At 45.3% G+C, this 26,721-nt stretch overlaps 3 protein-coding genes and 1 pseudogene across 3 annotated transcripts; all 4 read left to right on the plus strand.

Moving 5' to 3' along the window:
• The first annotated feature begins 15,277 nt into the window (after positions 1-15,277).
• LOC114257442 (uncharacterized) lies at positions 15,278-16,150 on the plus strand. Its single transcript, XM_028197205.2, has one exon. The coding sequence runs from the start codon at positions 15,278-15,280 to the stop codon at positions 16,148-16,150; it is 873 nt and encodes a 290-aa protein (XP_028053006.2).
• Positions 16,151-17,732: 1,582 nt separating this feature from the next.
• Positions 17,733-19,568, plus strand: LOC114257443 (uncharacterized). The gene has a single exon (XM_028197206.2). It carries the CDS (start codon positions 17,733-17,735, stop codon positions 19,566-19,568), a length of 1,836 nt encoding a protein of 611 aa, XP_028053007.2.
• Positions 19,569-19,985: 417 nt separating this feature from the next.
• Positions 19,986-20,486, plus strand: LOC145805258 (uncharacterized). Its single transcript, XM_082900366.1, has one exon. It carries the CDS (start codon positions 19,986-19,988, stop codon positions 20,484-20,486), a length of 501 nt encoding a protein of 166 aa, XP_082756492.1.
• A 5,310-nt stretch (positions 20,487-25,796) lies between these two features.
• Positions 25,797-26,721, plus strand: part of LOC145788925 (formin-like protein 14 pseudogene) — a 2,354-nt pseudogene continuing 1,429 nt past the window's right edge.

The following is a 26,721-nucleotide window of genomic DNA, read 5'->3' on the forward strand; positions in this document are numbered from 1 at the left end:
GCTAATACGAAAAATATAATTTGCAGTTTGCTTGTTTGTTATTAAGTTATAACCCATATGTGAATGGTTGCTATCTCATTTGACTTATGCACAGCTCTTATGGACCACTTGTATTCTAAATTTTGCTTCCGCACTTGAGAGCCCCATGCATCTATACTCTATATGTGTGTGAATTTTGTAAGTTGGCCTTCGGTAATCTCGGATTACTGGCCATCACGGCACCAAACTACTAGGGGCGGTTTGGGGTCGTGATAGAATGGTATCAGAGCCAAGTTCCTTAGTATACGTTGTTCACACACTTTGAGTCCTAAAGAGCATATGATTTCCGCTTAGAAGGAAGTTAGAATTGCATCATACTGCTTGCTATGTGAACAAGTTGTACATTGTCCCGACATGCTTAACTGTTACTTGCCTACGTGATTATTTGCTCATTTTGTTTTAAAAGCCACATTTTTGCATACAACTAGCATCATGAGGAGAGGTAGACCTCCAGTTGGCCGAGATCAGTCGGAGGACAGAATAGACAGGCTGGAGAGGCTAGTTGAAGGTTTGGCCCGCGAGCTAAGGCAGACAAGACAGCAGTACACTAGTGCTACATCGACTTAGGCCGAGCAGACAAACGGCCGGAATGCAGTTCCACCTCCACCTCCTCCAGTACCACAAGTGCCCCCACAGCCAGCTTTATATGGGGACGGCACGGTAGCTCTGATCAGGGAGTTCAAGAAAATGAAGCCACCAAGATTCCAAGGGGGTATAGAACCGATGAAGGCCGCAGCTTGGGTTTTGGGGATGGAAAAGCTATTCGAGATCTTTCCCAGCACTGACACCCAGAAGGTGACGTTAGCAGCTTTTACACTAGATGACGACACCCGCAGATGGTGGATGATGGTTCGACAAAGCAATCCAGACTTGACCTGGACCCGATTTTTAGAATTGTTCTACACCAAGCATTTTCCCTTAAGTGTTCGGAATCGCAAGGCTACCGAATTTCAGACTCTTACGCAAGGCAGTGGAACGGTAGCTGAATATGACCGTGCCTTTACAGAGTTGGCAAGGTACGCACCCCATATGGTCAATGATAAATATATGAAGGCTAGGAAGTTCGAAAGTGGACTCCGTGGATCGATACAAGATCGGGTCAACATGCTCAACATGCCGACTTATACCGGAGTGCTGGACAAAGCTATTCTGGCCGAAGCCAACTTGAACAGATACCAGGGTTCGGGAGAGAACCAGAGGAAAAGGCAGAGTTATGACAATCGCCGAGCGCAGTTTGGTACCAAGAAGAAAGCGAACGTCGGCAGTTCAAGCAACCCAAGACAAGAGAGTGGTACTAAGCCAATATGTTCCAGTTGTGGGAAGCCACATTTCGGGGTCTGTCGTCGAGCGTCTGGGGCTTGTTACGAATGTGGTGAAGTAGGTCATTTTGTGAGGGACTGTCCAAAAACGAAGGCTGGGGAAAGTAAGAAAGATGAGAATACTTCGGGCTCCGTGCAGAAAGGTAACGCTGGTAAAGGACCGATGAGACAAGGCAGAGTTTTTGCACTGGTACCAGGGGACACTCAAAATGCTGAGGCGATGGTGTCAGGTACACTTTTAATTTGCTCTCAAAATGCATATATATTGATTGATTCAGGTTCTACGCATTCATTCATTTCTGCTAAGTTTGCCGAGAAGATTAATAGGAAACTAGAACCCCTTGATTATGTATTATCTGTATCTACTCCATCCGGGAGATCTATGAATGTTGCATCCATCTATCGAGCATGTGTTGTTGTGATTGGGAATGTTGAATTGTTAGCTGACTTAATGCCATTGGACATAACTCATTTTGATGTTATTTTGGGAATGGATTGGTTAGTGGCAAATCACGCGTCCATAAATTGTGTTTCAAAGAGTGTTACGTTAAAACCCCCAAACCTAGCCGAGGTCACGTTTAAGGGAAAAGGAGTAATGTCCCCACCTTACTTAATTTCATCCATGAAAGCCTATAGATTGATCCAAAAAGGGTGTCAAGGTTATCTGTGTAGCATATTAAGTAATTTGAATGGAAGCGTTGAGTTAGCTGACGTCCCAGTGGTTAGTGAATTCCCCGACGTCTTTCCAAATGATTTGCCTGGTCACTTAGTTGATAGAGAGGTAGAGTTTATGGTTGACATCATGCTGGAAACCCAGCCCATCTCTAAAACACCCTATAGGATGGCCCCCGCCGAGCTTAAAGAATTGAACCTTCAACTACAAGAGTTGCTAGATAAGGGTTTTATTAGGCTGAGCACTTCACCCTGGGGAGCACCCGTCTTGTTTGTTAAGAAGAAGGATGGCACACTCCGTCTTTGTATTGATTACCGGGAACTGAATAAGGTATTAAGAATAAGTACCCGTTGTCGAGGATAGATGATTTGTTTGATCAGTTGCAAGGAGCACGAGTCTTTTCCAAAATTGACCTTAGATCGGGCTACCATCAGCTTAAAGTCAAAGCCGAGGATGTTGAGAAGATCGCTTTTCGGACGAGGTATGGCCACTACGAGTTTTTAGTGATGCCTTTTGGAGTGACCAATGCCCCTGCAGCCTTTATGGATTTGATGAATAGAGTCTTTAAGCCATACCTAGATGAGTTTGTGGTAGTCTTCATCGATGACATATTGATCTACTCTAAGAGTAAAGCCGAACACGAGGAGCATTTGAGGCTTACCTTACAGACTTTGAAGGATCGGAAACTGTATGCTAAATTTAACAAATGTGAGTTTTGGCTTTTCACTGTTTCATTTTTGGGGCATGTAATTGATGAGAAGGGTATTTCGGTCGATCCTAGTAAAATTGAAGCCGTGGTGAATTGGCCGAGACCGACTAATGTGTCCGAGGTTCGTAGTTTTCTGGGATTGGCTGGTTATTACAGAAAGTTCGTAAAGGATTTCTTAAGGATTGCAATTCCGTTGACCCAACTGACTAAGAAGGGAGTGACTTACGAATGGATTGAGGATAGAGAAGCAGCCTTCCAGGAGTTAAAGACGAGGTTAGTCGCAGCACCAATTCTTGTACTACCATCAGATAATGAAGAGTTCCATGTCTACAGCGATGCTTCGCATAAAGGTCTGGGTTGTGTATTAATGCAAAAAGGTAGGGTTATAGCATATGCCTCTCGCCAGTTAAAGCCAGACGAAAAGAACTACCCCACCCATGATCTAGAGTTAGCTGCCGTGGTATTTGCTTTGAAGATTTGGCGCCACCACTTGTATGGAGCTTCTTGTCAGATTTTTATAGATCATAAAAGTTTAAAGTACTTGTTCACTCAGAAAGAATTGAATATGAGGCAGAGAAGATGGCTTGAGTTGTTGAAAGATTATGACATGCGGATTCAATATCATCCAGGAAAAGCTAGCACCGTAGCCGATGCTCTGAGCAGAAAGGTGGTTGGAAATTTGGCATGCCTAACCACGATCTCAGTGGAGCTGACTATTGTTGAGGAAGTAAAGACAAGGCAAATGGAGGATGAATTCTTCAAGAAGGTAGCCAGTGAGATAGTCACAAAGCCGAGATCCGTACACTTTAGAAAATCAAATACTCAAGTTTGAAGGAAGGTTGTGTGTGGCCGACGTCCCAGAGTTGAAAAGGAAAATTTTGAAGGAGGCTCATGGTTCCAAGTTTGCTGTCCACCTCAGGAACACCAAGATGTATCAGGATATGAAGCAGACGTTTTGGTGGCCAAATATGAAAGGAGAGATAGTCGAGTTCGTGTCCCAGTGTCTGTATTGTCAACAAGTAAAAACGGAACATCAAAGGCCAGCAGGACTTCTTCAACCTTTGCCGATTCCTGAGTGGAAGTGGGAGCACATCTCCATGGACTTCATAGTTGGTTTGCCAAAGACACAAAAGGGTATGGATTCGATTTGGGTTGTTGTGGATAGACTAACTAACTCAGCGCACTTCTTGCCTGTCAAGACCACCTTCAACGCCGATAAACTTGCTTCGTTGTATGTGAATGAGATTGTTAGACTTCATGGAGTGCCGATGTCAATTGTGTCAGACCGAGATCCGAAGTTGGTTTCTAGATTTTGGCAGAGCCTACAAAGAGCTTTCGGAGCTGAGTTGAGGTTTAGCACAACTTTTCATCCCCAGACTGATGGGCAAACAGAGAGGACGATTCAAACACTTGAAGATATGCTTAGACTATGTGTATTGGACCTCCAAGGAAGTTGGGGAGTACATTTGCCTTTGGTGGAATTTACCTACAACAACAGCTACGAAGCTAGCATTGGTATGGCAGAAAGTGCAGGTCACCAACATGTTGGACCGAGGTGGGAGACAAAGCTCTGCTTGGTCCCGAGTTAATTCAAGTAACAACCGAGAAGATTAAGCTTATTCAGCAAAGAATCAAAACCGCACAGAGTCGACAGAAGAGTTATGCCGACCAGAGAAGGAGAGAGTTAGAATTTGAAGTCGGGGACCACGTGTTCCTGAAGATTTCACCGACGAAAGGAGTTACAAGATTTGGGAAGAAGGGTAAGTTAGCACCCCGTTACATCGGGCCTTTTGAAATCCTTGAGAAGATTAACCTCGCCGCCTACAGACTTGCTTTGCCGCCGGGATTGAGCCAAGTCCATAATGTATTTCATGTTTCGATGTTGAGGAAATATATTCGAGATCCGCTACATGTGATCGACTATTTCAGAATTGTAAGTAATGAAGATTTAGGCTACGAAGAGAAGCCGATGCGGATTGTCGATAGACAGGTGAGGCAGTTGAGAAACAAGTCGATACCCATGGTGAAAGTTGAATGGAAGGAGCATTACGGGGAGGATGCTACATGGGAAATGGAAGAGGAAATGAAAGTCCGACATTCATAATTGTTTTTGAAACAAGGTAACTCAAGTTTGGGGACCAAACTTCTTTAAGGGGGGTAGGATGTAACAACCCTCATTTTGACTTAGTCATACTTACATACATTTGTGGATGATCTTGTGTTAATATGTGCATTTGCAAATCTTGTCTTGTTTTGCTTGAATGATTGCTTGCACGCTTTGTTCTTGTCTGGTGTGTTACCGAGGTCATCTTAAGCCTAGACACCTTTGAAACCTTTATCACTTAGAACTATCTTGGAACCCCTTTGGTTGACCTCCATCTTCACCCTGGCATATTGGCCGAGACGTCACCATCTAGGCCGAGGTGCGCGTCGCCTAGGCCGACATGTGTATCATCTGGGCCGAGATGTTAATATCTAGGCGTTCTAGATCCTTGATCCTCGCGTGAGTGATTTTGTTCCTGGAATGGCGTGACCTATACCGAGGTGTGGCACATCTAGGCCAAGGTGTGGCACAGCTTAGTCAAGTGTTGTCCTCCCAAGCCGATGTCCTTTCCCTTTGATTTTCGAAGTCTTGTTGTTAGCCGATGTGGTTACTCGCCGGAGTATTCGTGCCGCCTAGCTTGTTGCGTATGCTTTGTCTTGGTCTTGTCTTGTCAAGTCAGTCACCTTTTTGAGTTGAGCGAATTAGTCGATGCCACGTGTCCCGACAGAGGGATTAAGTCAGTGTTTGTCGTGTGAGGCATGTCATTTGGATGAATTTTGCCTTTTTAGAGAGAGAAGCTCTAGTTAGAAGGAGGAGAAGTTTGAGCTAGAGAGGGGGAACTTCCAAGCTTGATCGTTGGAGCTTGAACCGTTAGATTCGAGTTTTAAGGTCAGAATCTTAACCTACTCTTTTTGTTCTTATTGATCATCTAGCTGCATTACACGATCGAACCTGTTCGGCACGTCATGCATTGATTTAAAATCGGTTTTAGAAAGAGAAAACGGTTTTCATGTGTTTTTGGAAGAAAAGCCTCTTTTGATCCAAAAGTTTGCTTTCAAGCTCATGTTTTTGTGTTTGTTCTGATAAGATCCTTGAGTATGGGTACCCAGGTCCAAGTTTTTGAATTCATAGCATGAAGTCGCAGCTGTTGTAATAGCAAGTTTGATCTTTGCATTCATCTCCCTTATGTTCATGTTTTTCAAGTTCTTCATGCTCTTGTTCTTCATGTCTATCAAGAGGGAAACCCAGATTTTTTTCGACTACGCTTTCGAATGTGGCCGTCGGGACCACACCTTGGCAGAAGGTGTGGGACCTCGGCCAAGTCCTGGTAGTTACCCAGTGTGTTTTTCCAAAGATAAGAAACTGTGTTTCAATTTGATTGACTTAGTTTTTTGAAGAATGCCGAGGTCATTTGCATGTGTGCTAGACTTGTTTTGAGTAGTGCATTCAATGGAATTTGCCATGTGTTTGTCAGGACTTGGACTTGCCTTGACCCCGTCGTTTGAAGAACTAGGTGAGTGGTATTTTTAATAAAGCTGTGTTATATGTTTTGATAAAGACTTTGCTTTTCTTTGTTTTGAAAGTGTTTGTTAAGCAAGAATAATTGTCCTTGTTTTGTGTACCAAGTATGACCTTGTCTTGATGACCTTCTTGGAAAGTCCCTTGTGCTGGAGGACTCTAAACTTTCGCAGCACATCTTGTTTTGAAAGTCCCTTGTGCTGGAGGACTCTAAACTTTCGTAGCACATCTTGTTTTGAAAGTCCCTTGTGCTGGAGGACTCTAAACTTTCGCAGCACCCTTGATTTGTACTCTAGTGTTAAAGGGCTACGGGCCTTTGTAACATAGGTCCCTCGTGCTGGAGGACTCTAAACTTTCGCAGCACATCTTGTCTTGAAAGTCCCTTGTGCTAGAGGACTCTAAACTTTTGTAGCACCCTTGGTTGAGATGCCTCTTTTGCTTTGTCTTGATTTGCCACGGACGGTTTACAACGTGGACCTGTTGCCGAATTGTTGTCATTTGTGATATATGATGCTAGCAAGTATCCCTTGGAACTTTGAAGATTTGTTTGATGGGCGAGGTCCATTCCTTGTTATATATAGAGTTTGTCTTGTATTGTTTTGAAAGGATTTCGGCTATTATTCATGCAAACCCCTTTATTATTTATACCATTCACTGAGTATTCAAGCTCACCCTCTCTATATATATGTAGGTGATGAACAAGAAGGCGGTGATGCCTAGATGTGATTTCTGGAGCTTGTTTTGGGTCTTCATTATGTCGGCTTAACCTGCATTTATGTCGGCAGTCTTGAAAATCATGCTTCTCGACTTGTAATATTTGTATTTCAAGCACGTCGGCTGAGAAGCCTTTTGATCAAGATGTATGTTTTTGTATGATTGTTATGTCGGCAAAGAAGATGTCGGCAACCTGGCAGATTGTGTACTTAAACCTGTAATTCGTACAATTTGTTTATGTCGGCTTGTGGAGCCCTTTGCTAATACGAAAAATATAATTTGCAGTTTGCTTGTTTGTTATTAAGTTATAACCCATATGTGAATGGTTGCTATCTCATTTGACTTATGCACAGCTCTTATGGACCACTTGTATTCTAAATTTTGCTTCCGCACTTGAGAGCCCGATGCATCTATACTCTGTATGTGTGTGAATTTTGTAAGTTGGCCTTCGGTAATCTCGGATTACTGGCCATCACGGCACCAAACTACTAGGGGCGGTTTGGGGTCGTGACACTTATGAGCAACATGATTCTTCTGCATGGCCTACAGATGGAGAGATAGCAATTATGATTAAAACCATGCAAATAAATGTGTGAATTGGAAAGAAAAGCAAAGAGAGAACTTATCAGCACCATCAATTTTGTTGCCGAGCGGATGGCCTTCAGCTCAGTCAGATGATCGTGATGCTCCATGTCGGCTGGCAGGCACACGCTCTTGGCGAGGTTGAAGGCAAGCGAGTGGTGTTTTTCGGCAACCACTGAATCTGTATTTGTTATAACCCGATTCTTGTAAGTCATTTTGGGTGCCCACTCTGAAGGGCTACCCCGGTCAGAACGCCTGGGTTCTGGGCTCGGTTGCGTGGATTGAGGGAGCATAGTGTCATCTTCATCCATAAGGTGTTGCGGCTCAGTCGAGGAAGTGCGAGCACGCTTCCTCGACCAGGATGACGAAGCTCGGGCCGTTGGAAGGGCCACCACTGCCTCGTTTGTTTGGCCGGCTTGTGGTACCTCGGTTCGAACTTGGCCGGCTTGAGTTGTCTCGGTAATCAGTGCTCGAATAGCTCAGCGTTTGGCCATCTCTTGTTCTTCAGTTAGGGGAATGAGATTGATTTGGGGTAGAGTTGGATCTGGTTTCAGTGATGGCTCGAGAAGGAAGTCGGTTATTTTGGTCTTCCTCTTTCCGCTGTATGTGTAAGTTGGTTCAAAATTTAACAACTTGGCCCAACCGAGATGACGGTACCAAAGCGCGGCACGAAGGGCATCCTGCTTAGCATATGGGTACTATGACTTTAGCTGGTTTAAGTCTGCACAAAAGAAAAGCAAGCAGTTAGCACGGTTAAAAATCATAAACCTGGGAAAACAAAGTAAAAAGGGAGCCAAGGTATCCTTACTAGCTGTGCCCTTATTCCAATTAATGTTATATCCCGATATTTGGGCTTCCTGGTCCTCAAAGTTGCCAGAAACCCAAAAAAAATCATCGTCGTTCAAGTCTTTGTCCGGTGTATTTTTTATTATTTTCTCTCGGCCTCTTCGTATCCTTAAATAATACACCCAACCATTATCATTTTGGCCAAGTGAATATTGGTGGAACAGCTCGGCCAATCCGAGGTTGAGGCCAAGCCGGCGATTTAGCTTGGAAATACCATTTATTATTCTGTAAGAATTGGTGCTAAGTTGGGTTGGGCATAGTCTAGTTTGCCTGAGGAATTCGCATATTAGTGGCTGAATTGGAAATAAGAGTCCGGCCCCTACAATGGATATCATGGTGAAGGGAACGAAGCCCAGTTTTTCCCATGGCGTTGTATCTAGCTTGGCTAATGAAAGGTGGACATCGTCAGGGATGTTGTAATCCTTGCGGAATTCAGCGATGGCCCTAGGGGAGTTTACTAAAAATCGGTATTTACCCATTTCACTTAATTTGTGTATATATTAAGCTCGGGATCCTAGTTCGGTGTTGAGATGATGTTGAGTATCTCGGTTGAGCATGCAAAAGTGTGCTTGGCCAACCTAGTCAAATCTGTAAAGTGGAAATAAGAAATGTTATGCCCAGACAACTGGATCGGACTAAGTAAACAGTCAATTTACAGAAGAATTGTGAAGGCTTAGCTCGGTTCGTCTGAATGACAGGGTAATCAATTTGGTAGTGCAGAAGGGCCAACACAAGGCCTCTAGTTCGGTTGGAGGTTGCTTTACAAGGTTATGTCCACTTTCTTAGTTCGGTCATAAATAAGCACCAGTCTATGGCCCCTAGCCCGGTTGAAAATGGGTATACATCTTGGTTGCTAAGCTTTCAGTTCGGTTGGGTTTAAACCTAAAAAATTGCCTAACCATGTATTTAGCATGGTAACAGCACAATTCTGGATTCAGCTTCGTATTTTCTGAATCCAGATGGTATGCTCTTGAGCCTAAGCCTAAGGATTGGGGTTTTGGCATTAGTTCAGTACTATGGTGGATGTCTAGTATATATAGATACATATGTGGAGTTTGAATATCAAAAATGAAGAAATAGTGAAAAAAAAAATAGCATAAAGAGGTATTAGTAAAACTTATGAGTGTGAAGTCGTGAAGAAACAGTAGCCAACGAAGATGAAGGAGTGAGTATGGAGCTTTGAATGCACAGGTTCTTAGAGGACGGAGGAAAGAAGATGAATAGTGGAAGTACTTTTTCAAATAAGGGTTTTTGTATAAAACTTGAGAATGGGTGGGACTGTTTAAAAATTTTGGCATACAAAGACAGCTGCACTTGACCAGTGGCAGCTGGCCACGTGTCCCTCGGAATGGGTAACGATTCAGACGTACTTAAGAAACGGGACGACGTGCAGGGTAGTTAATAGGACGTTTATGGACCGGACTCATCGGTAGCTCGGTGGAAGGTAAGCTCGGATGGCTTGAAAGTTTCTAGCTCGGCTAGAGAAAGATAATCCCAAATCATGCGTTGCAGATGGCATTAAGGGGCAATTGAGAGGGAGAAATGTGTTAATTTGGGCCGAGCAAGAACTGAGTAGAAGTGAGCCGATTTGTGGGAACCGATTTGTGGGCTGAGTAGAATGGGCTTCGCCATTAGGCCTTGTTACTACGGTCATGGAAGACTGAGGTTAGCACGGTTTGAGTATTCTGAACCGAGGTATGGGAGGGGCCGTGTTATAAAAGCAAGGCGGAACCGAGCTAAATCGGAGTAAAGCAGAAACCGAGCTAAAGTACATCAAGGTTGAACCGAGCTAAGGAAAGCTTGGTGAAATATGCCGCTTCAGCATGTGCTAGCCCAGTTGCTTTGTCATACTACTGAGGTAAAACCATTGCACTTGGTTAAAGTAGTGAGGAGAGTGTTAAAGGAAAAACATTATCTTTTAGAAGTATGATTCCTAGGAGGACTCTACATTGCAGAATGAGAGTCCTACTAGGATTATGCTAGGCAAAATCTATAAAAGCTCATGACAGGACCTATGTACAGGGATCACAATCTTGACTCTCAGAAACACAGAGCATTTTGTCTATTGTCTATTTGCTGACTTAGGCATTGGAGAGGTATCCGACACACACTCGCCGGCTAGCTCATGTTTGTGTTTTTAGGAAGTAAAGCGATGACGTTTGGAGGAGCGCAAACTTGATCAACAGGATTATACGAGAAGATTATTTCGTGCTCGTACAGGAATGTAAATCACAATATTACCAACATAATTACGTCAGCGGTCATACTGACAAAATTGGAATGTTGTGTTCTACCCATTAACGTCACACACACAAAAGAATACAAACATCACATTGAATGTGCACACTTACACACCAATCAAGATACACCTAACATGTAACAACTAGAAAATTTAAGTTGTTTTTTAAAATTTATATTAGTATTATTTAATTATAAATAAATAAAATCCTAAATGTTTAATAAAATATTCCATAAGAATAAAATAAAATAAAGTGTAATTTATTTACATCAGGGGTCATTGTATAGAAAAGAAAAAAGAAAAAAGAAAAAAAAAACTAGTAATGCAATTACATAAACTTATCAATTTGAGGGATAAGCTTCAATTTAGAGCATCATGATGGCAGCTACATAGAGAGGTTACGTGGTGTGGCTACGTGCCACCTAAAGTTTGCTGAGCAAGCATTGCACCTTATAGGAGGAGCGGTGTTGTGAACAAGAGGAAGGAAAAAACAAATAAAGAAAGGAAAAGAAAATACTGTAAGTCAAGAAGGTCTTTGATAGTGGAAAGAAAGAGTGAGGTATTAATTTTAAGGTGAGTTATATTATACCTTAAGTCACCATTATATATTTTACGTATGTTTTGAATTACCATAATTTATTTTACGCAATTTTTGTTTTATAAATTATATTATCATATTTAATTTATGAACCTTATTTTTATATAATAAGGAAAACTCATGATATAATTGTTTATTAAAATGCGTTTTGAGTAATTATTTTATAAGTACCACTACAGAGATCCCATGTATTGGGAGACTTAAATAATCATTGGCCTTTTAATTAGTCACTTTGGGACCCTTTGTCTCTCATGAATCCACTGACACTCTGATTTCTAGTGTAGAGCAAAGTGCTGTACGGAGCTAAATGCTACACTTTTGTAGGGGCCACCTTTAGAATTTGTACGAGCTACCTCTTGAGTTCATATATCTGTTCTGTTCTGTACTGTGGTTATGATTAGTTTATTTATATGATTTTTGTCAAATGATTTCCATATTATATATTATGTATTTTAATATCAAGCTCTGTTTAGCCAACAATTATCCATATTGAATTTTATGCCCTTATGCTCTTAGTATAATATTACTTACTCTGCCGTGTACTTATAGCTATTTACCAATTGTCAGGAAACAATGCAATTTAGAAATAGCTTTTGGAGAGTCTTAGATGCTGGGTTGCGGAATAGACAAACATAGTACTTTTATAGTATTTATAATTCTATTCTTCATATATAAATATCGACTTTTTTGATCAATAAATTTTGTTATAAAAGTAGAAGTTCCAATAATTATTTTGGTATCCTCACTTAAATATTTTTTTCTGCTTGCGTTTATTCAAGAATTGGCCGGAGTTAACTTCAGTTACTGGCCATCTCGATACTTAACCCTTAGGTACGGAGAGTGGGTCATGACATAACATACCCAATTTGGCTAACTACACCTATGAACACTATCACAAAGACAAAAAAACTCCCATAGTCATACAAAAAATCTTTAACTCCTGTTACATTACGTGTTTCTCCGACCAGCAACAAATGTGTGTGTTGCTCATAGACGACATCACAAAATAGAATGCAATGCACAGTAACACAACCTTCAAACCAATACATACTTCAGTAACCCAATAAAAAAAACGCCAACACATTAACACTACTATGTACATTTTCACCAATCCATACCCAAAAAATCAATACATACATCAGAAAAACCATATATTACACACTTATCGTCATGTGTTTCCGCCATGATCTCTGGTGTTGGTATTGTGTAGATGTCGTATTCACTGCTAATGTATGGACGAAATGGTTATCACACCCAACGTCACGAACACCGCAAAGTATTACTATAAAGGGGGTTTTGGGAGGTACGCTAATGTTAATTTGGAGGATTAACATCAACATTACCAAATCGAACACGAATCCCAAAAATCATGTCAGTGAATCGCTGCAATATCGGAATCAACGTTATTACAAAACCTCTCATCTTTACCGTCACAATTCCGATCACATAGGAGGGACAACATCAGAACACTACTTTTTGTTGTTGGACACTTTAGTAATTTTAACATCAACACAAATCCATATTTGCCCTCATTATTTCAAACCTATATGCATAAATCTTGGGCTATAAAGTCTTTAACATTGAAATAGGACCTATTAGTCTTTAAAAAAAAAAACATAAGACTAAATGATTTAACATTTCTAAATTTGAGATTTAGTGGTGCTTTACCCTTATTTTTTTAATATTTTAGTCAATTTATTAGATTACTTGATAGATGCATTTTGATTAGCTGCACTTAATAAGTATAAAAATTTAATTAAAATATAAAAATAATACAAAATAAAATTAAAACACATTTAAAAATAATTTTTGAAAAATCAAACAAAACACACACCATGATTTTCACATTTTATGTACTCTGAATTTCTTTGTGTTAATTTTCTTTTATTTATAAATGAAGATATTTTTTTCCAAACAAATAAAATACCAAATAGATAACCCTACTCTACCCATCTCAAAAGGAAAAAAATCAAGCACAAAAAAATGAAAATATTTTTATTATTTTATTTATAATGAGCCTTGAAAATTCAAAAATGGCAAAAGTTGATTTGGACCAAATCCAAAGTTCCCAAACCTTCGAAACAAACCAGCAATGCTAAGTGTGGCTTAAATGGCTCAAAACACCTAAAATCTAATATGATGTCGTTTTGAATGTAAAACAACGCAAAATAACATCGTTTTGACAATTTCGAGCCATTTGATTCGCAGAATTTGTGCCACCAAACATCTTGCGAAACCAAAAAGCAAACCCAGTCTACAAATCACCACAATCTCCACTTCGCCGCTTGATTTCACAGCTCCGACTCTCCCACAACTCAAGTTCGTTGTGTCCAAAATTTCTCTAAAACCCTTCATTTTTTTTACAGATATGAGAGGGGAGTTTTGGACCGGACTGTACGGCCGAGCTACGGTAACGCAGGTTGGTCAAATCTCACAGCGCCGAGCTATGTTCTCGGTTGGCGCGGCCCCCGGCTTGTCTTGTTCCGAGGGAACCAGCCGATCAGGCATGGATTGTGGTCTGGCCGAGCAATAACCTAAAGGGCATTCGACTGGACGCGAGATGACGTGAAGCAACCGAGCTAAGGGTAGCCCGGGCCAGACTGAAGACAGGCGAGGGCCGGCGTGCCCTACCGGTCAGCCGTGGTGGCCGGATTGCATATGATTTAGGAGGAAGGAAGAGCGGGGAAGGGCCGGCACGCTTCATGACCGGTCAGCCAGGATGGACCGGTCACGCGCAGCTCGGTTATGAGAATCCGACTTTCATTTGTTCCCAAGGGATAGGTCGGCAAGATACAGCTCAGTTGTATGGCTTGTGATGGCAATTCTTCTTAAGAGATAGACCGGTCGTGATACTCTGGTAAAGCATGCCACCTGGGCCAATGGCATGAGGGAGAGGAAATCTACTCCAGGCACGCGTCAATACCCTTTGGTTGTTCTGCATGTACTGGTTGGAGGACTAGGCCTTTACACACATAAGGTGGTGAGAGGCGAGCACTGCCACTTGTCCAGGGTAGGACAACAGAGGTAGTACGCGCACAATCCTGAGGCTGCATGGCCAGCCTAGAAATAAGAAGGGAAGATGAACGTTAGAGGTAAGCAACTTGCACTATCTGAGACATTCTCTCTCTCTTGAATAGCCTCCTTCTTCCTCAAATGATCTGACTTGATCGTCGGAGGGTCTATCTGGCACACCACCGCCGGGCAGCTCACCGTTCTCTGTGTTGTCAGGTTAGACGCCGTCACGTGAAGCTTGATCTCCAAGGAGTACGGAAAGTAGAGGAGATTTTGCCCCAGTACAATTGGCACCGTCTGTGGGAAGTTCTTTGATACTCAAACCTTGTTTTTCAAGCTTCTTCAACCATCTCCATGGCCAACAACGACGAAAATCCATTGTCCGTCGTCGATGGCGTCACACCAGAGTCTGTCCGACGGAGAGAAAGCCCCTCGAATGTTCCAGCCATGGCGGGCCTAGAAACCTCTTCGCGAGGTGCGCAAGACAAACGCAGAAGGAGTACTGATCGCTCGAAGAGTCCAGAGGGCCGTCGGCGGCCGGCGGATTCTCGTGCGCAGCACCTGGAGCACAAACTCAAAGACCAAGACGCCCTCATTCGTAGGATGGCGGCGGAGATGAAGATGCTGAAACGTTAGATTAAGGGAAATGGTGTTGCTGGAAAGGGCAACCTTAGTGAGCGCACCCCGTCCCCTCGTTCTAGCAGTCACCGCCAGGTGAGGACCCACTCTCTCTCCATCACCAGGAACTATGGGGTTGGAGATTCCGACCGAAGGGAGGGCAGATCCCTCACTCGAGACAGCACATACCGTCCCTCACGCCATTCTCCGACGTCACGATACTCTTTCTCTACCCGTTCCAGAGACCTGAGGGATGTATTGGAGGAGAGGGCGCGCCGTTGAGAGGCTCAGAAAGTGCCGGCGTAGCAGAGATTGAGCGCCTCTGTTCACTGTAGCGAAGAAGTGGCGATGCCAGCGCCCAGAGTGATGGCCCATGAGCCAGTGGACAAAGAGCTGGCGAGACTTACAGCCACACCGTTGTCTCCAGAGATCGAGAGTACACTACTCCCTGCCGGATTCCACCAGCCTAAGTTCACCTTGTACGACGGCAAAACAGATCCGTACATACACGTGAGTCATTATCGGCAAGTAATGGCTGGCCACCGGCGCAATGACGCTTTGATGTGCCTCATATTCCCAGCAAGCTTGGGAGAACTGGGCCTGAAGTGGTTCGAAAGGCTTCCAGAAGGGAGTATAGAGGGGTGGCAGCAACTAGCGGAAGCCTTCGTCACCAGATTCAAAACCAACACTCGAACGCCGAAGGAGGTCGATCATCTTCTGGGCGTCAAGATGGAGTCAGGGGGTTCATTGAAGGCATACAACGCAAAGTACTGGGAAACTTACAACGAAATCCTCGACTGCCCTACCAATCTGGCGATCACTCAATACAAGCGGGGTCTCCCAGTCGGGCATAGGCTGCGGGACTTGCTCACAATGCACCAACCCACAACCATGGAGTCCTTGATGCAGCGGATCAATGAGCACATTCGTGTGGAAGATGATGCCGCCTCTGCGACCGAGAAGGTTAATCCGGCTGCAGCGGACAGAAGGGTAGCAGGGAAAGTTCACTCGGTCGGGCAGGAGGATAACCGCCCAAGTGACCGGCCAAAAGATCAACGACGTGGCCCAAACCGCGATGACAGAAACAAGGGTCGCAGAAACAACCGAGCTGACGCTCCCCATGATGCAGCAGAGGATGCTAAGAGAAAATTGAAGGCGTGGACTGGAATCACCACGGTCTTTAAAATCCCTATCTACCGCATCTTGAGTGAGATCAGAGGCGAGCCTTTTGTCCGCTAGCCGGCCAAGTTGGGGAATGCATAGAGAGGCTTCAACTCAAGGTATCGCTGCACCTTCCATGAGGAAAGGGGACACCGAACGGAGGACTGCTTGCTGCTCAAACAACATTTGGAAGAGCTAGTGGCCGCAGGACATCTTGACCAATACATAGATGGGGGTATGAAAGTCGCGCCATTGGGGCAAACCGAGCCCAACGGCCTAGCCGCCCTAGAGGCAGCACCCCAAGGCGTAATCAACATCATCCATGGCATCGTTGAACCAACAAGGGTCTACGAGCTCAGAGGGATGATTAAGAAAGCTGAGCACATAAGGGAAGTGCTCTCCGTTTGGCCCACTGTGAAGAAAGGGAAGACTGAGGAGAATGACACTCTTACCTGTTCGAGCAGGGACTTGGAGCGGATCCAGATGCCCCACAATGACACCCTAGTGGTAACTCTTCGAGTCAAAGACTTTGACATCGAGAGGATCTTGATCGACCAGGGAAGTTCGGTCGAAATTATGTACTATGACGCGTTCAAACAAATGAAGTTGGAGGACAAGGACTTGGCCCCTGCGACGTCCCCTTTGGTTGGCTTCAACTCTCAGCTGGAGTGGCCGGTAGGGAAGATCATACTGCTGGTCAAAGCGGGTTCAGTCACAAAGCAAGTAGAGTTCTGGGTGCTCAAAGTCCCATCCACCTACAACTTAATTTTAGGCAGGGGCTGGTTGCACGCCATGCAAGCAGTAGCGTCGACTTACCATCAGGTCTTGCGCTTCCCGGCACCAAACAGACAAATAGAGGAAGTTTGGAGAGACCAGGTGATGGCGAAACAATGCTTCATTGCGGTAAATGGCAGCCGAGCAGCTAAAGGATTTGTCCAAATGATTGAGGGACCCGAGGAAAAGGAGGTCCTTGATGACGTAGGAAGAAAGGCTGAGGAAAAATCGGTCGAGGATTTGGTGGAAGTGCACGTCGATGAGAACGACCCAACTAAGTTCTTCCTCTTGGGATCATCTTTGACAAGCGCTGAGCGGTTGGATTATGTTAACTTCTTGGTCTCCAACATGGAGGCTTTTGCGTGGACACCTTACGATATGCCTGGCATCGACCCTAACTTCATTTTCCATCAGTTAAACATCTTCCCAAATGCGCGGCCGGTCATTCAGAGGACTCGCCGCTCGGCTCTGCACCATGCCGAGGTAGTGGTAGAGGAGGTCAAAAATCTGTTGGAAGCGGGAGCGATAGAAGAAATGCAATACCCTCGTTGGATATCCAACACGGTGGTCGTCCCGAAAAAGAATGGCAAGTGGCGAGTCTGCGTTGACTACAAGACAGTTAACTGTGCATGCCCAAAGGATAGCTTCCCCCTCCCTCGAATTGACCAGCTGGTGGACTACCTTCCTCGATGCATATCGCAGCTACCACTAAATAGCCATGTATGAACCGGACCGAGAGATCACGTCGTTAACTACTCCCAGAGGCTTGTATTGTTATAAAGTCATGTCGTTCGGACTGAAGAACGCCGAGGCAACTTTTCAGAGGATGGTGACAAAGATGTTCGCTCCTCTTTTGGGCCGAACAATGGAGGCCTACATCGACGATATGGTGGTAAAGAGTAAAGCGAAGTCTCAACACCTCGCCGACCTAGCAGAAATGTTTGCCATACTTAAGCGCCACAAACATCATTTGAATGCCTCTAAGTGCGCCTTCGGAGTCGGCATCGGGAAGTTTCTGGGGTTTTTGGTCACAAACCGAGGGATTGAAGCTGACCCATCACAGATCAAGGCTATACAAGAGCTGGAGCGCCCAAACTCCACGAAGGACGTGCAACATCTTGCCTGGATGGCAGCCGCGCTGAACAGATTCATCAGCTGGTCTTCAGATCGTTGCAGGCCCTTCTTTAAAACTTTGAAGGCCAAGTTCTTTTGGGATGATGAATGTGACCGTGCACTGGCAGACTTAAAAATATACCTTTCCTCAGCCTCTATCTTAGTCACACCTCGGCTGGGCGAAGAATTGTATCTCTACTTGGCTGTCTCTCAACATGCTGTGAGCGTCGTCCTAGTCCGCGCTGATGGCATCCAGTACTCACCAATCTTTTATGTGAGCAAGACTTTGCTCCCGGCCGAGACGAGGTATCTTCCACTGAAAAAATTAGCGCTAGCCCTGATGATGACATCAAGAAAGCTGGCGCACTATTTTCATGCCCATACAATAGTTGTGTTAACCGAGTTCCCGCTTAAGGTGCTTTTTGAAAAGGCAGACTTCAACGGAAGAATTTTGAAATGGGCCGTGGAATTGGGGCAATACGATATCAAGTTCCGCCCGCGCACCGCAATCAAGGCTCAAGCTCTTACAGACTTTGTGGCGGAATTCGCCCCTGGAACGCATCCAGTTTGCCCGGTTGATTTGGCTGGTGCGAACTTAGCACAGCCCACGGTTCTGGCGATAAAAACGAGTGTTAGCTCAAAAGCAGGAGAAGGCCGAAGAGCGACCGCACTAGAAGAGCCGGGTGACTTCTTAGAATATGTGCTCAATCAAGGCAAAGAAAGAGACCAGAATGAACCGATCAGAGACTTGAAATTGAGAAGCTCCCAGAACCCCTCCGATTGCTGGAAGTTGTTTATTGGCGAGATGTGGAAGCTCTTCGTTAATGGGGCATCCAACAGGAATAGAGCCGGGCTGGGTATCGTACTGACTTTATCGGATGGGCTGATTATTGAGCAGGTAATTACACTCGGCTTCTTAGTATCCAATAACGAAGCGGAGTATGAAGCCCTCCTTGCCGGGCTAAGAAGCGCATTGAGAATGAAGGCGTCAGCCCTGATGGTATTTAGCGATTCCAAGCTGGTGGTCAACCAGGTCTCGGGGGAGTATGAGGCAAAGGACAAAAGAATGGCCAAGTATCAGGCGCTGGTACGCGCAAAGATCAAGAAGTTCGCTGCAATAAGGATGGAACAAATTGACCGCGAGGAAAACAGCGCGGCTGATGAATTGGCCGGACTTGCATCTGCTCAGACAGCTTTTCCTAACCCCTTGATGATAGAATTTTTACCTCGGCCAAGCATTGAGGAACTGGAAATGACCGAGGTGCTCTGCGCCGACTTGGGTCCTTCCTGGATGGACCCCATCATCGTCTTCCTGAAAGATAGAGTTCTACCAGAAGAGAAGAAGGCGGCCAACAAGATCCGGGCCAAGTCAGAGCGGTTTTGGCTCTCCCCGTCCGGAGCCTTGTATAAGAAGTCTTTTACCGGGCCGTATCTGAAGTGCGTTCACCCTGCTAAGGTGAAAGCCTTCCTTTATGAGATCCATGAAGGCATCTGCGGCAGCCATACTAGGGGTAGGTCACTGGCTTACAGGGAAATTTCCCAAGGTTATTGGTGGCCGTGCATGCAGGCAGACGGGCAGAAATACGTTCGCCGATGTGAAAAGTGTTAGAAATTTGCTCACCAGATCCACCATCTAGCGAGAGAATTGCTCCCCCTTACAAGTCCTTGGCCGTTCGCACTCTGGGGATTGGATATAGTGGGGCCACTCCCAGCAGCCCCGGGCAATCGCAAATTCTTCATCGCTGCCACTGACTACTTCACCAAGTGGGTTAAGGCCGAGCCACTGGCGACCATAAAGGAAAAGGATGTGAAGAAGTTTATCTGGCAAAATGTTATCACTCGCTTCGGTATACCCAAGGCCCTCATCTCGGATAATGGCACTCAATGCGATGGGAAACTTTTTCGCGGATTTTGCGAAGAGCTGAAGACCAAATTCTACAATTCAACGCTGGCTTATCCTCAGTCAAATGGTCAAGCAGAGGCCTCAAACAAGACCATCCTGGACGGGCTGAAGAAGCGGCTTGAGATGGCCAAGGGGAAGTGGGCTGAAGAACTCCCTAACGTACTCTGGGCGTACCGCACTACGCCAAGACGGTCGACTGGAGAGACTCCGTTTGCCTTGGCCTATGGCATGGAAGCCGTTATCCCGCTGGAAATTGGCATGCCAACCATCCGTTCCGAAAGCTTCCAGCCAGATTTGAACAATGAAGCAGTGGCATTGGAGCTAGACCTCGCCAAGGAAAGGAGGGAGCGGGCCCTAATCCACATAGCGGCCTATCAGCAAGAACTCTCCAAGAAATACAACAAGGCTGTGCACCCCAGGCTGTTCAAGATCGGGGACTGGGTCTTAAGAAAAGTGCTGGGCAACACGGTGGTCCCTAGCGAAGGAAAGCTCGGTGCAAATTGGGAAGGACCATACAAGGTGACTGGTCTCGCTGGCAAAGGGGCATACCATCTGGAAGATTTAGATGTCATGGCTGTCCCCAGACCGTGGAATGCAGCCAACCTTAAGATCTCTTACTTTTAAAATGTAATTGCTTAGCTTTTTAGACCTTTAGCCTTTTGGCATTTGATGTAAAGATAGCACTGCTTTTTGTAATGAAAAATAGCCCTCTTATTGTTTTGTTTCGCATTTTTCTGTGCAATGACACCTCAAGGATACAAGGCCACAGTGGATGCCAGGGGCAGAGAGACCGACCTAAATAGGACCGGATTGATTTTCTCTCGCCGGTATAGAAGTGGACCGCACAAACTGTTGGTGTATTGTCCAATGAAATAATTGGCGTATGGTTCAATTCACATAAGGGCTGAGCTGGTTTTTTGCTCGCCCAATTGGGATGTTGGCGTCATGTCCAACTTAAATGAAATATTGGTGTTTTGCCCAATGTTAAGGCCGAGCTGATTCTGCTCGGCCAAAACGAAATGTTGGTGTTTTGCCTAACCGATAATAGCCGAGCTGACTTTGCTCGGCCAAGTGCTATGTTGGTGCCTTGTCCAACTTACAAGAAGCCGAGCTGACTTTGCTCGGAGAAAAAAAATGTTGACGTTCTATCCAACTCCTAGGCCAAGCTAGTTTTGCTCGGCCATGTCGGAATATTGGTGTTTTCTCCAATCTAAAGACCGAGCTGGTTTTGCTCGGCCGAAGTGAAATAATTGTGATTTGTCCAACTTCTTTTAGGGCCCAGCTGATTTTTGCCCGCCCAAAAACAGGACTTGAAGTGTTGTCAAAGCCAGAGCGGCAGTGGTAATTTTTGCTCAGCCGAATGAAAATTTTTGGGTTCTTTCGAAAAATCAAAGAACCGAGCTGCCAGTTGATTTGTGGGCATTTCAGTTGAAGAAATTCTGATTTTAGCTTGGCATATTGCGCGGCATTGCCGACCTACCAGTTGTGATGCATTAAAGTTTGAATGAAGAAATTTGCACGTGACAACCGAACAGAAATAGGAGTTATACGAGCAAAAAGTTCAAATTTCATTGATCAAGGAAATTGCATTACAAGTGAGGGGCCTAGCCCGGTTAAATTAAACAAAGAAAGAAAAGAGACGAAAATAAAGCAGGGAATAGGATGGGGCATTTCAGTCCAATTCCAGATCAACCGTCTACTCGGCGACCTCCAGAGTCTGCTCGGCAACCTCCGTACTGTGCTCGGGCGCCTTCTTCCAACTCATCATCCGCGTTCTCCACCGCGACAACCTCCCGATCGACTACTTGATCTTCGGCATCCTGAGATGCTTCAGGAGAAGTTTGCTCGATTTGTTGCGCGGCGGCGGCTTCTTCCGCGGCTTCCTTTTTGGCCTCCTCTATGAGCCTCTTCTGCGCGGCGCTCGCATAGGCCTGCATATAGTGTGGTATGAAGGCCGCAGGCGGATGTAGGAACATGTCAGCATCCTGACCAAGGCCAACTTTCTCCACGGCAGCTTTCCAACCGCACTGGAAAAAGATGTCCTTGGTCGCCTGCACCTGCCGTTCATACGTTTTTTCGCCTTGAGCATTGCCCCTGTCTTCGGCATCGCTAACCGCCTTGTCTTTCTCCTCTTTATGCGCATCGCGTAGCTTCCTCAGCTCGGCGAGATACCGGGCTTTGGTCGACTTCATGGCCCGCTGTTTGTCCGCTTCAGCTCGGTCAACTTTTTGGCTCAGGTTATCTCGTTCGACCTCAACTGCTTCCTGCGCGGCCTTAAGCTTTGCTACCTCAGCCTTTTGGGCCTTGTTTTTAGCAATGGCCTCGCACAGACTCTGTCGCACGGCGATCATGCGCTCATGGGCGAGATAGTTCTTTTGCGCGGCCTGCAAACAAATGAAAGATTGTGAGTATTCAGAAAACTGAGCAAAAATCGTGCAATAACTTGAAGAAAGGAGTAGAAAACTTACCAACACGATCAACTTAGCCGTCGAGCGAAGCACCTTCAGGTCGGACAGCTCGTCGTGCTTCTTCATGTCGGCAGGAAGGACTAGCCCCTTGGTCATGTTGAAACCGAGGGAATAATCCTTGTCCGCATACACTGAGTCGGCCGAAGAGACTACCCGGCCCTTGTACTTGATCTCGGGCGCCCAAACCAGGGGGGAGGTTGGGCTCTTGGAAGGCCCGGTTGGTTGTTGCTCGGTCTGGTCCCCCAGTTCGGTGGAGGCATGCTCAGTGGAGTCCTCATCAACGAGGTGCTGCCCTATCTGGTCTTTCCTCGGTCACTTCTTCGACCGGCCAGCTAGTTGTTCGCTGACAAGAGCTAGTACAGCCCATTCCTTTTGCCCGGCTGGAATGGAAGATGTTCCCCTGGTGGCTTCCGGTGGTTGGGACTCGCTTTCCTCACCGGTGATCAGGGACTTGATTGCCTGGATCTTCGCCATTTCTTGCTCGGCAGTGAGATGAACAAGTCTGATCGGCAGAAGATTTGGGTCAGGTTCTGGGGAAGGAGCACGGAGGAAGTCGGTAACCCGACTTTTGCACGGCGCTTTGTAGTTGTAGGTCGGTTCAAAGCCGAGCAGCTTTGGAGACTTCCTTTCCTTAGCCGGATGACGAAGCAGAACTCTGATGGCCTCTTGATTAGCTCGGGAGTAGTCATCGGCCAAGAGCTTGTAATCTGTAAAAAGGAGTATTAGATCGGCGAGAAGAAAATCAACGCAGAAAGAAAGTAGTGCAGTTTGCCGAGTTACTCACCAACACTGGCAAAATCTTTCCTAATGTACCAGCCCGGTATGGGCACTTCGGTGTCCTCATACCGACCGGACACCCACAAGAAGTCATCGTCATTGGTTTCCTTGTCTGGGTTGCCCTCAATGAGTTTTGCTCGGCCCTTCTTTACCTTCAGGTACCAACAAAATCCACCTTTATTCTTGTTGAGGCTGTATTGGTGAAATATTTCGGCGAGGCCGAGATTGAGACCGAGCCTCCTGTTTAGCTTGGCCACTCCGTTTATTATCTTGTATGTGTTGTTTGACACTTGGGTTGGACAAAGCCTTGTTTGTCTCAAAAATTCGCAGATCAAGGGTTGGATTGGGAAGCGAAGTCCTCCTTCGACTATGGACATGACCGTGAAGGGGCACCAATCTAGGTCTCCCCAAGGGGTATCTCCCTTCTTGGCTAGCGCTAAAACGACGTCGTCTGGAATATTGTGCTCCCTACGAAACTCGGCCATCGCACCGGGCGAGCTCACCATGAATCGGTATTTCCCCATCTATCTCGGTTTTATTTGGTGATTTAGTTTGTAACTCGATCAAAAATTTTGGTTTGTTTGCTCGGACGATGAGCTTCACCAGTGGCTGGAGAGGCCTGGTCGGTCCTAGTTTGTTCTGCATTGTTGAAGAATAATTCCAAGGGTTAGCACGGCATAAATTGCATGGCTTATACATGGAGCTCTTAGCCCGGTAAAAGGATTTTTGGCATTTGGGCGGGGAGACCCCAATCTCGGCTCGACTACTTGGCCGATTTGGCCTTCCTAGTTCGGTTCTGATCCTCTATTTGCTGCTCGGTCAAGGCCCAAAAAAAGAACACGAACTAGTTTTAGCTCGGTTAAGTCCGATTTGTGGATCTAAATTAATATTTAGCCCGGTTCTACCCGGTGTTCATCCAGTTCATCCTAAGTTCAGGCCCATTCATTCGAGCTCAGGAGAAATAGGGGCACGGAGGCCCCATCCAGTCCTACGGTTTCCATTTCACCCTAGTGTATACGAGGTCTAAACAAGGAGGGAGAGCTCTAATGCTGCCAAGCGAAGAACACGAAGAACAGTGGTAAAAAAAAATAAATAATAAAAATGAAGAACTCGAAGAACTCGAGTATGAAAGTATGAAAGAAGGATGGAGAAACTTACCAATGCTAGATGCCCAGCAAGATTCAACCTCGCAGACTTGATTGCAGCTTCGGGAATGGCAAAAACGGACGTGGGGAGCAATGGCAGTAGGGGAGGAAGTATGGGACGTTTGAAGGCTAGGGTTTGGGCTTGAAGAGGGAAATGAACAGTGAGGGGGGCAAAAGTTCCCTCTCAAATGTATATTAAAAGTGGTGGGAAAACCAAATGGCTGCGCCGTTTGAATTTTGCGCGTGGAAGATAGCGGGGTGGTACGGACCACTGGTGCGAAGCCACGTGGCACTGAGAGCGCGGCTGTCAGTATGGTAATACGATCCACGACAAGACTGCTGAAACGATGACCGACCAAATGGGATAGCCCGGTGACGGCTTCAAAGCCCATCACGCTCGGCTTGGTACTGGCGCAACTTGGGGACCGTTAGCTCGGCCTTTGTGGTAACCCCAATCACGATTAGCTCGGATGGGATTAAGGGGCAATTGAGAGGGGAGTTTTGGACCGGACTATACGGCCGAGCTACGATAACGCAGGTTGGTCAAATCTCACGGCGCCGAGCTGTGTTTTCGGTTGGTGTAGCCCCCAGCTTGTCTTGTTCCGAGGGAATCGGCCAATCAGGCATGGATTGTGGTCTGGCCGAGCAATGACCTGGAGGGCATTCGGCTGGACGCGAGATGACGTGAAGCAACCGAGCTAAGGGTAGCCCGGGCCAGACTGAAGACAGGCGAGGGCCAGCGCGCCCTACCGGTCAGTCGTGGTGGCCGGATTGCATATGATTTAGGATGAAGGAAGAGCGGGGAAGGGCTAGCACGCTTCATGACTGGTCAGCCAGGATGGACCGGTCACGCGCAGCTCGGTTATGAGAATCCGACTTTCGTTTGTTCCCAAGGGATAGGTCAGCAAGATACAGCTCAGTTGTATGGCTTGTGATGGTAATTCTTCTTAAGAGATAGACCGGTCGCGATACTCCTGTTAAGCATGCCACCTGGGCCAATGGCGTGAGGGAGAGGAAATCTGCTCCAGGCACGCGTCAATACCCTTTGGCGGTTCTGCATGTACTGGTTGGAGGACTAGGCCTTTACACGCGTAAGGTGGTGAGAGGCGAGCACTGCCACTTGTCCAGGGAAGGACAGCAGAGGTAGTGCGCGCACAATCCTGAGGCTGCATGGCCAGCCTAGAAATAGGAAGGGAAGATAAGCGTTAGAGGTAAGCAACTTGCACTATCTGAGACATTCTCTCTCTCTCGAATAGCCTCATTCTTCCTCAAGTGATCTGACTTGATCGTCGGAGGGTCTATCCGGCACACCACCGCCGGGCAGCTCATCGTTCTCTGTGTTGTCAGGTTAGACGCCGTCACGTGAAGCTTGAACTCCAAGGAGTACGGAAAGCAGAGGAGATTTCGCCCCCGTACAATAGATATGTAGCTATATTTGTGTAAATTTGCTGTCTATTGCTATCATATGTCGAACATTGGCTTCACAAGGTAGTAGATTCATGGGTTTTGCCTCAAATCTGCAACCCACCTTTTGGTTCCCGAGAATGTCGAGGAAAAGAAACGAAATTGAAGAAGATTTGAAGGATCTTTATGTTTTCTACTGTTTTGGTAACAAAAGAAATTGAAAATCACTGCGCTTAACTGAATCAAAGAGTAATATTATTATGTTTGGGGGAAGTAATGCCATTTCGTTTTTGTTTATTTGGTGGGTTTGAAACTAAAATTTTAAAGTTCAAATTTTGAAGTTCAAGGTATAATTTTTTTCCTTTCAATTTTTATCAGTTTCTCTGCATTCCAATAGAGCATTAGTTATGTATTTCAATGTGGTTTGGCACTGAGTTATGTTTGTAATTTTTCATATTCTTCAGGTCTTTGGTTTGTTGCCCAGATGTAATTTGGTTGACAATTATGTCTATCCTCAGTAGATTTTTTCACAAAAGAGCCCCGGATGGCTAGCTTGAATTTGTTGACAGGGTATATGGTAATGAAATTTCCTTCTCTAACCTAATTATCTTGCTAACTTGCTATATCATTAGTTTGTCCTTTTTTGGGTTTGTGGTTTGTATGAGACTTTGGTTTGTATGAACCTTATGCTAAAAAGCACAAACATGGACACGACACAACAAGGATACATAGATATGACAGTTCTCAAAAAATTCAGGACACAAACACGTGAAACATGTGCAAAATAGGATGATTAATAGGTGTATGAATATTTTATTAAAAAATAATAAAAACTGCTACACATAACACTAGTTTATAAAGACTAAAGTATGATTAATACATTCAATCTCAATTAATTTTCTTCAAAGTGTTTCGTGTGTGTCTAATCAATGGACACTTGTATCCCCATGTGTATGAAGCGTGTCAAGGTGTAAACAAAATTAAAATGAAGGACACGTTTGGATGTGTGTCAAAGATATGAATTGGTGTCCGATACAAACATGACACCTCCTTGGAAATGTTTGT

Source organism: Camellia sinensis, chromosome 13 (assembly GCF_055761805.1).
Source record: "Camellia sinensis isolate YWXY chromosome 13, ASM5576180v1, whole genome shotgun sequence".
Lineage (NCBI taxonomy): Eukaryota > Viridiplantae > Streptophyta > Magnoliopsida > Ericales > Theaceae > Camellia > Camellia sinensis.

What these genes read in the sequence shown, in the direction of transcription:
- LOC145805258 (XM_082900366.1), top strand. Translation starts at nt 19,986, where the DNA reads ATGGCCAAGGGGAAGTGGGCTGAAGAACTCCCTAACGTACTCTGGGCG.
- LOC114257443 (XM_028197206.2), top strand. Translation starts at nt 17,733, where the DNA reads ATGGTGGTAAAGAGTAAAGCGAAGTCTCAACACCTCGCCGACCTAGCA.
- LOC114257442 (XM_028197205.2), top strand. Translation starts at nt 15,278, where the DNA reads ATGGCCCATGAGCCAGTGGACAAAGAGCTGGCGAGACTTACAGCCACA.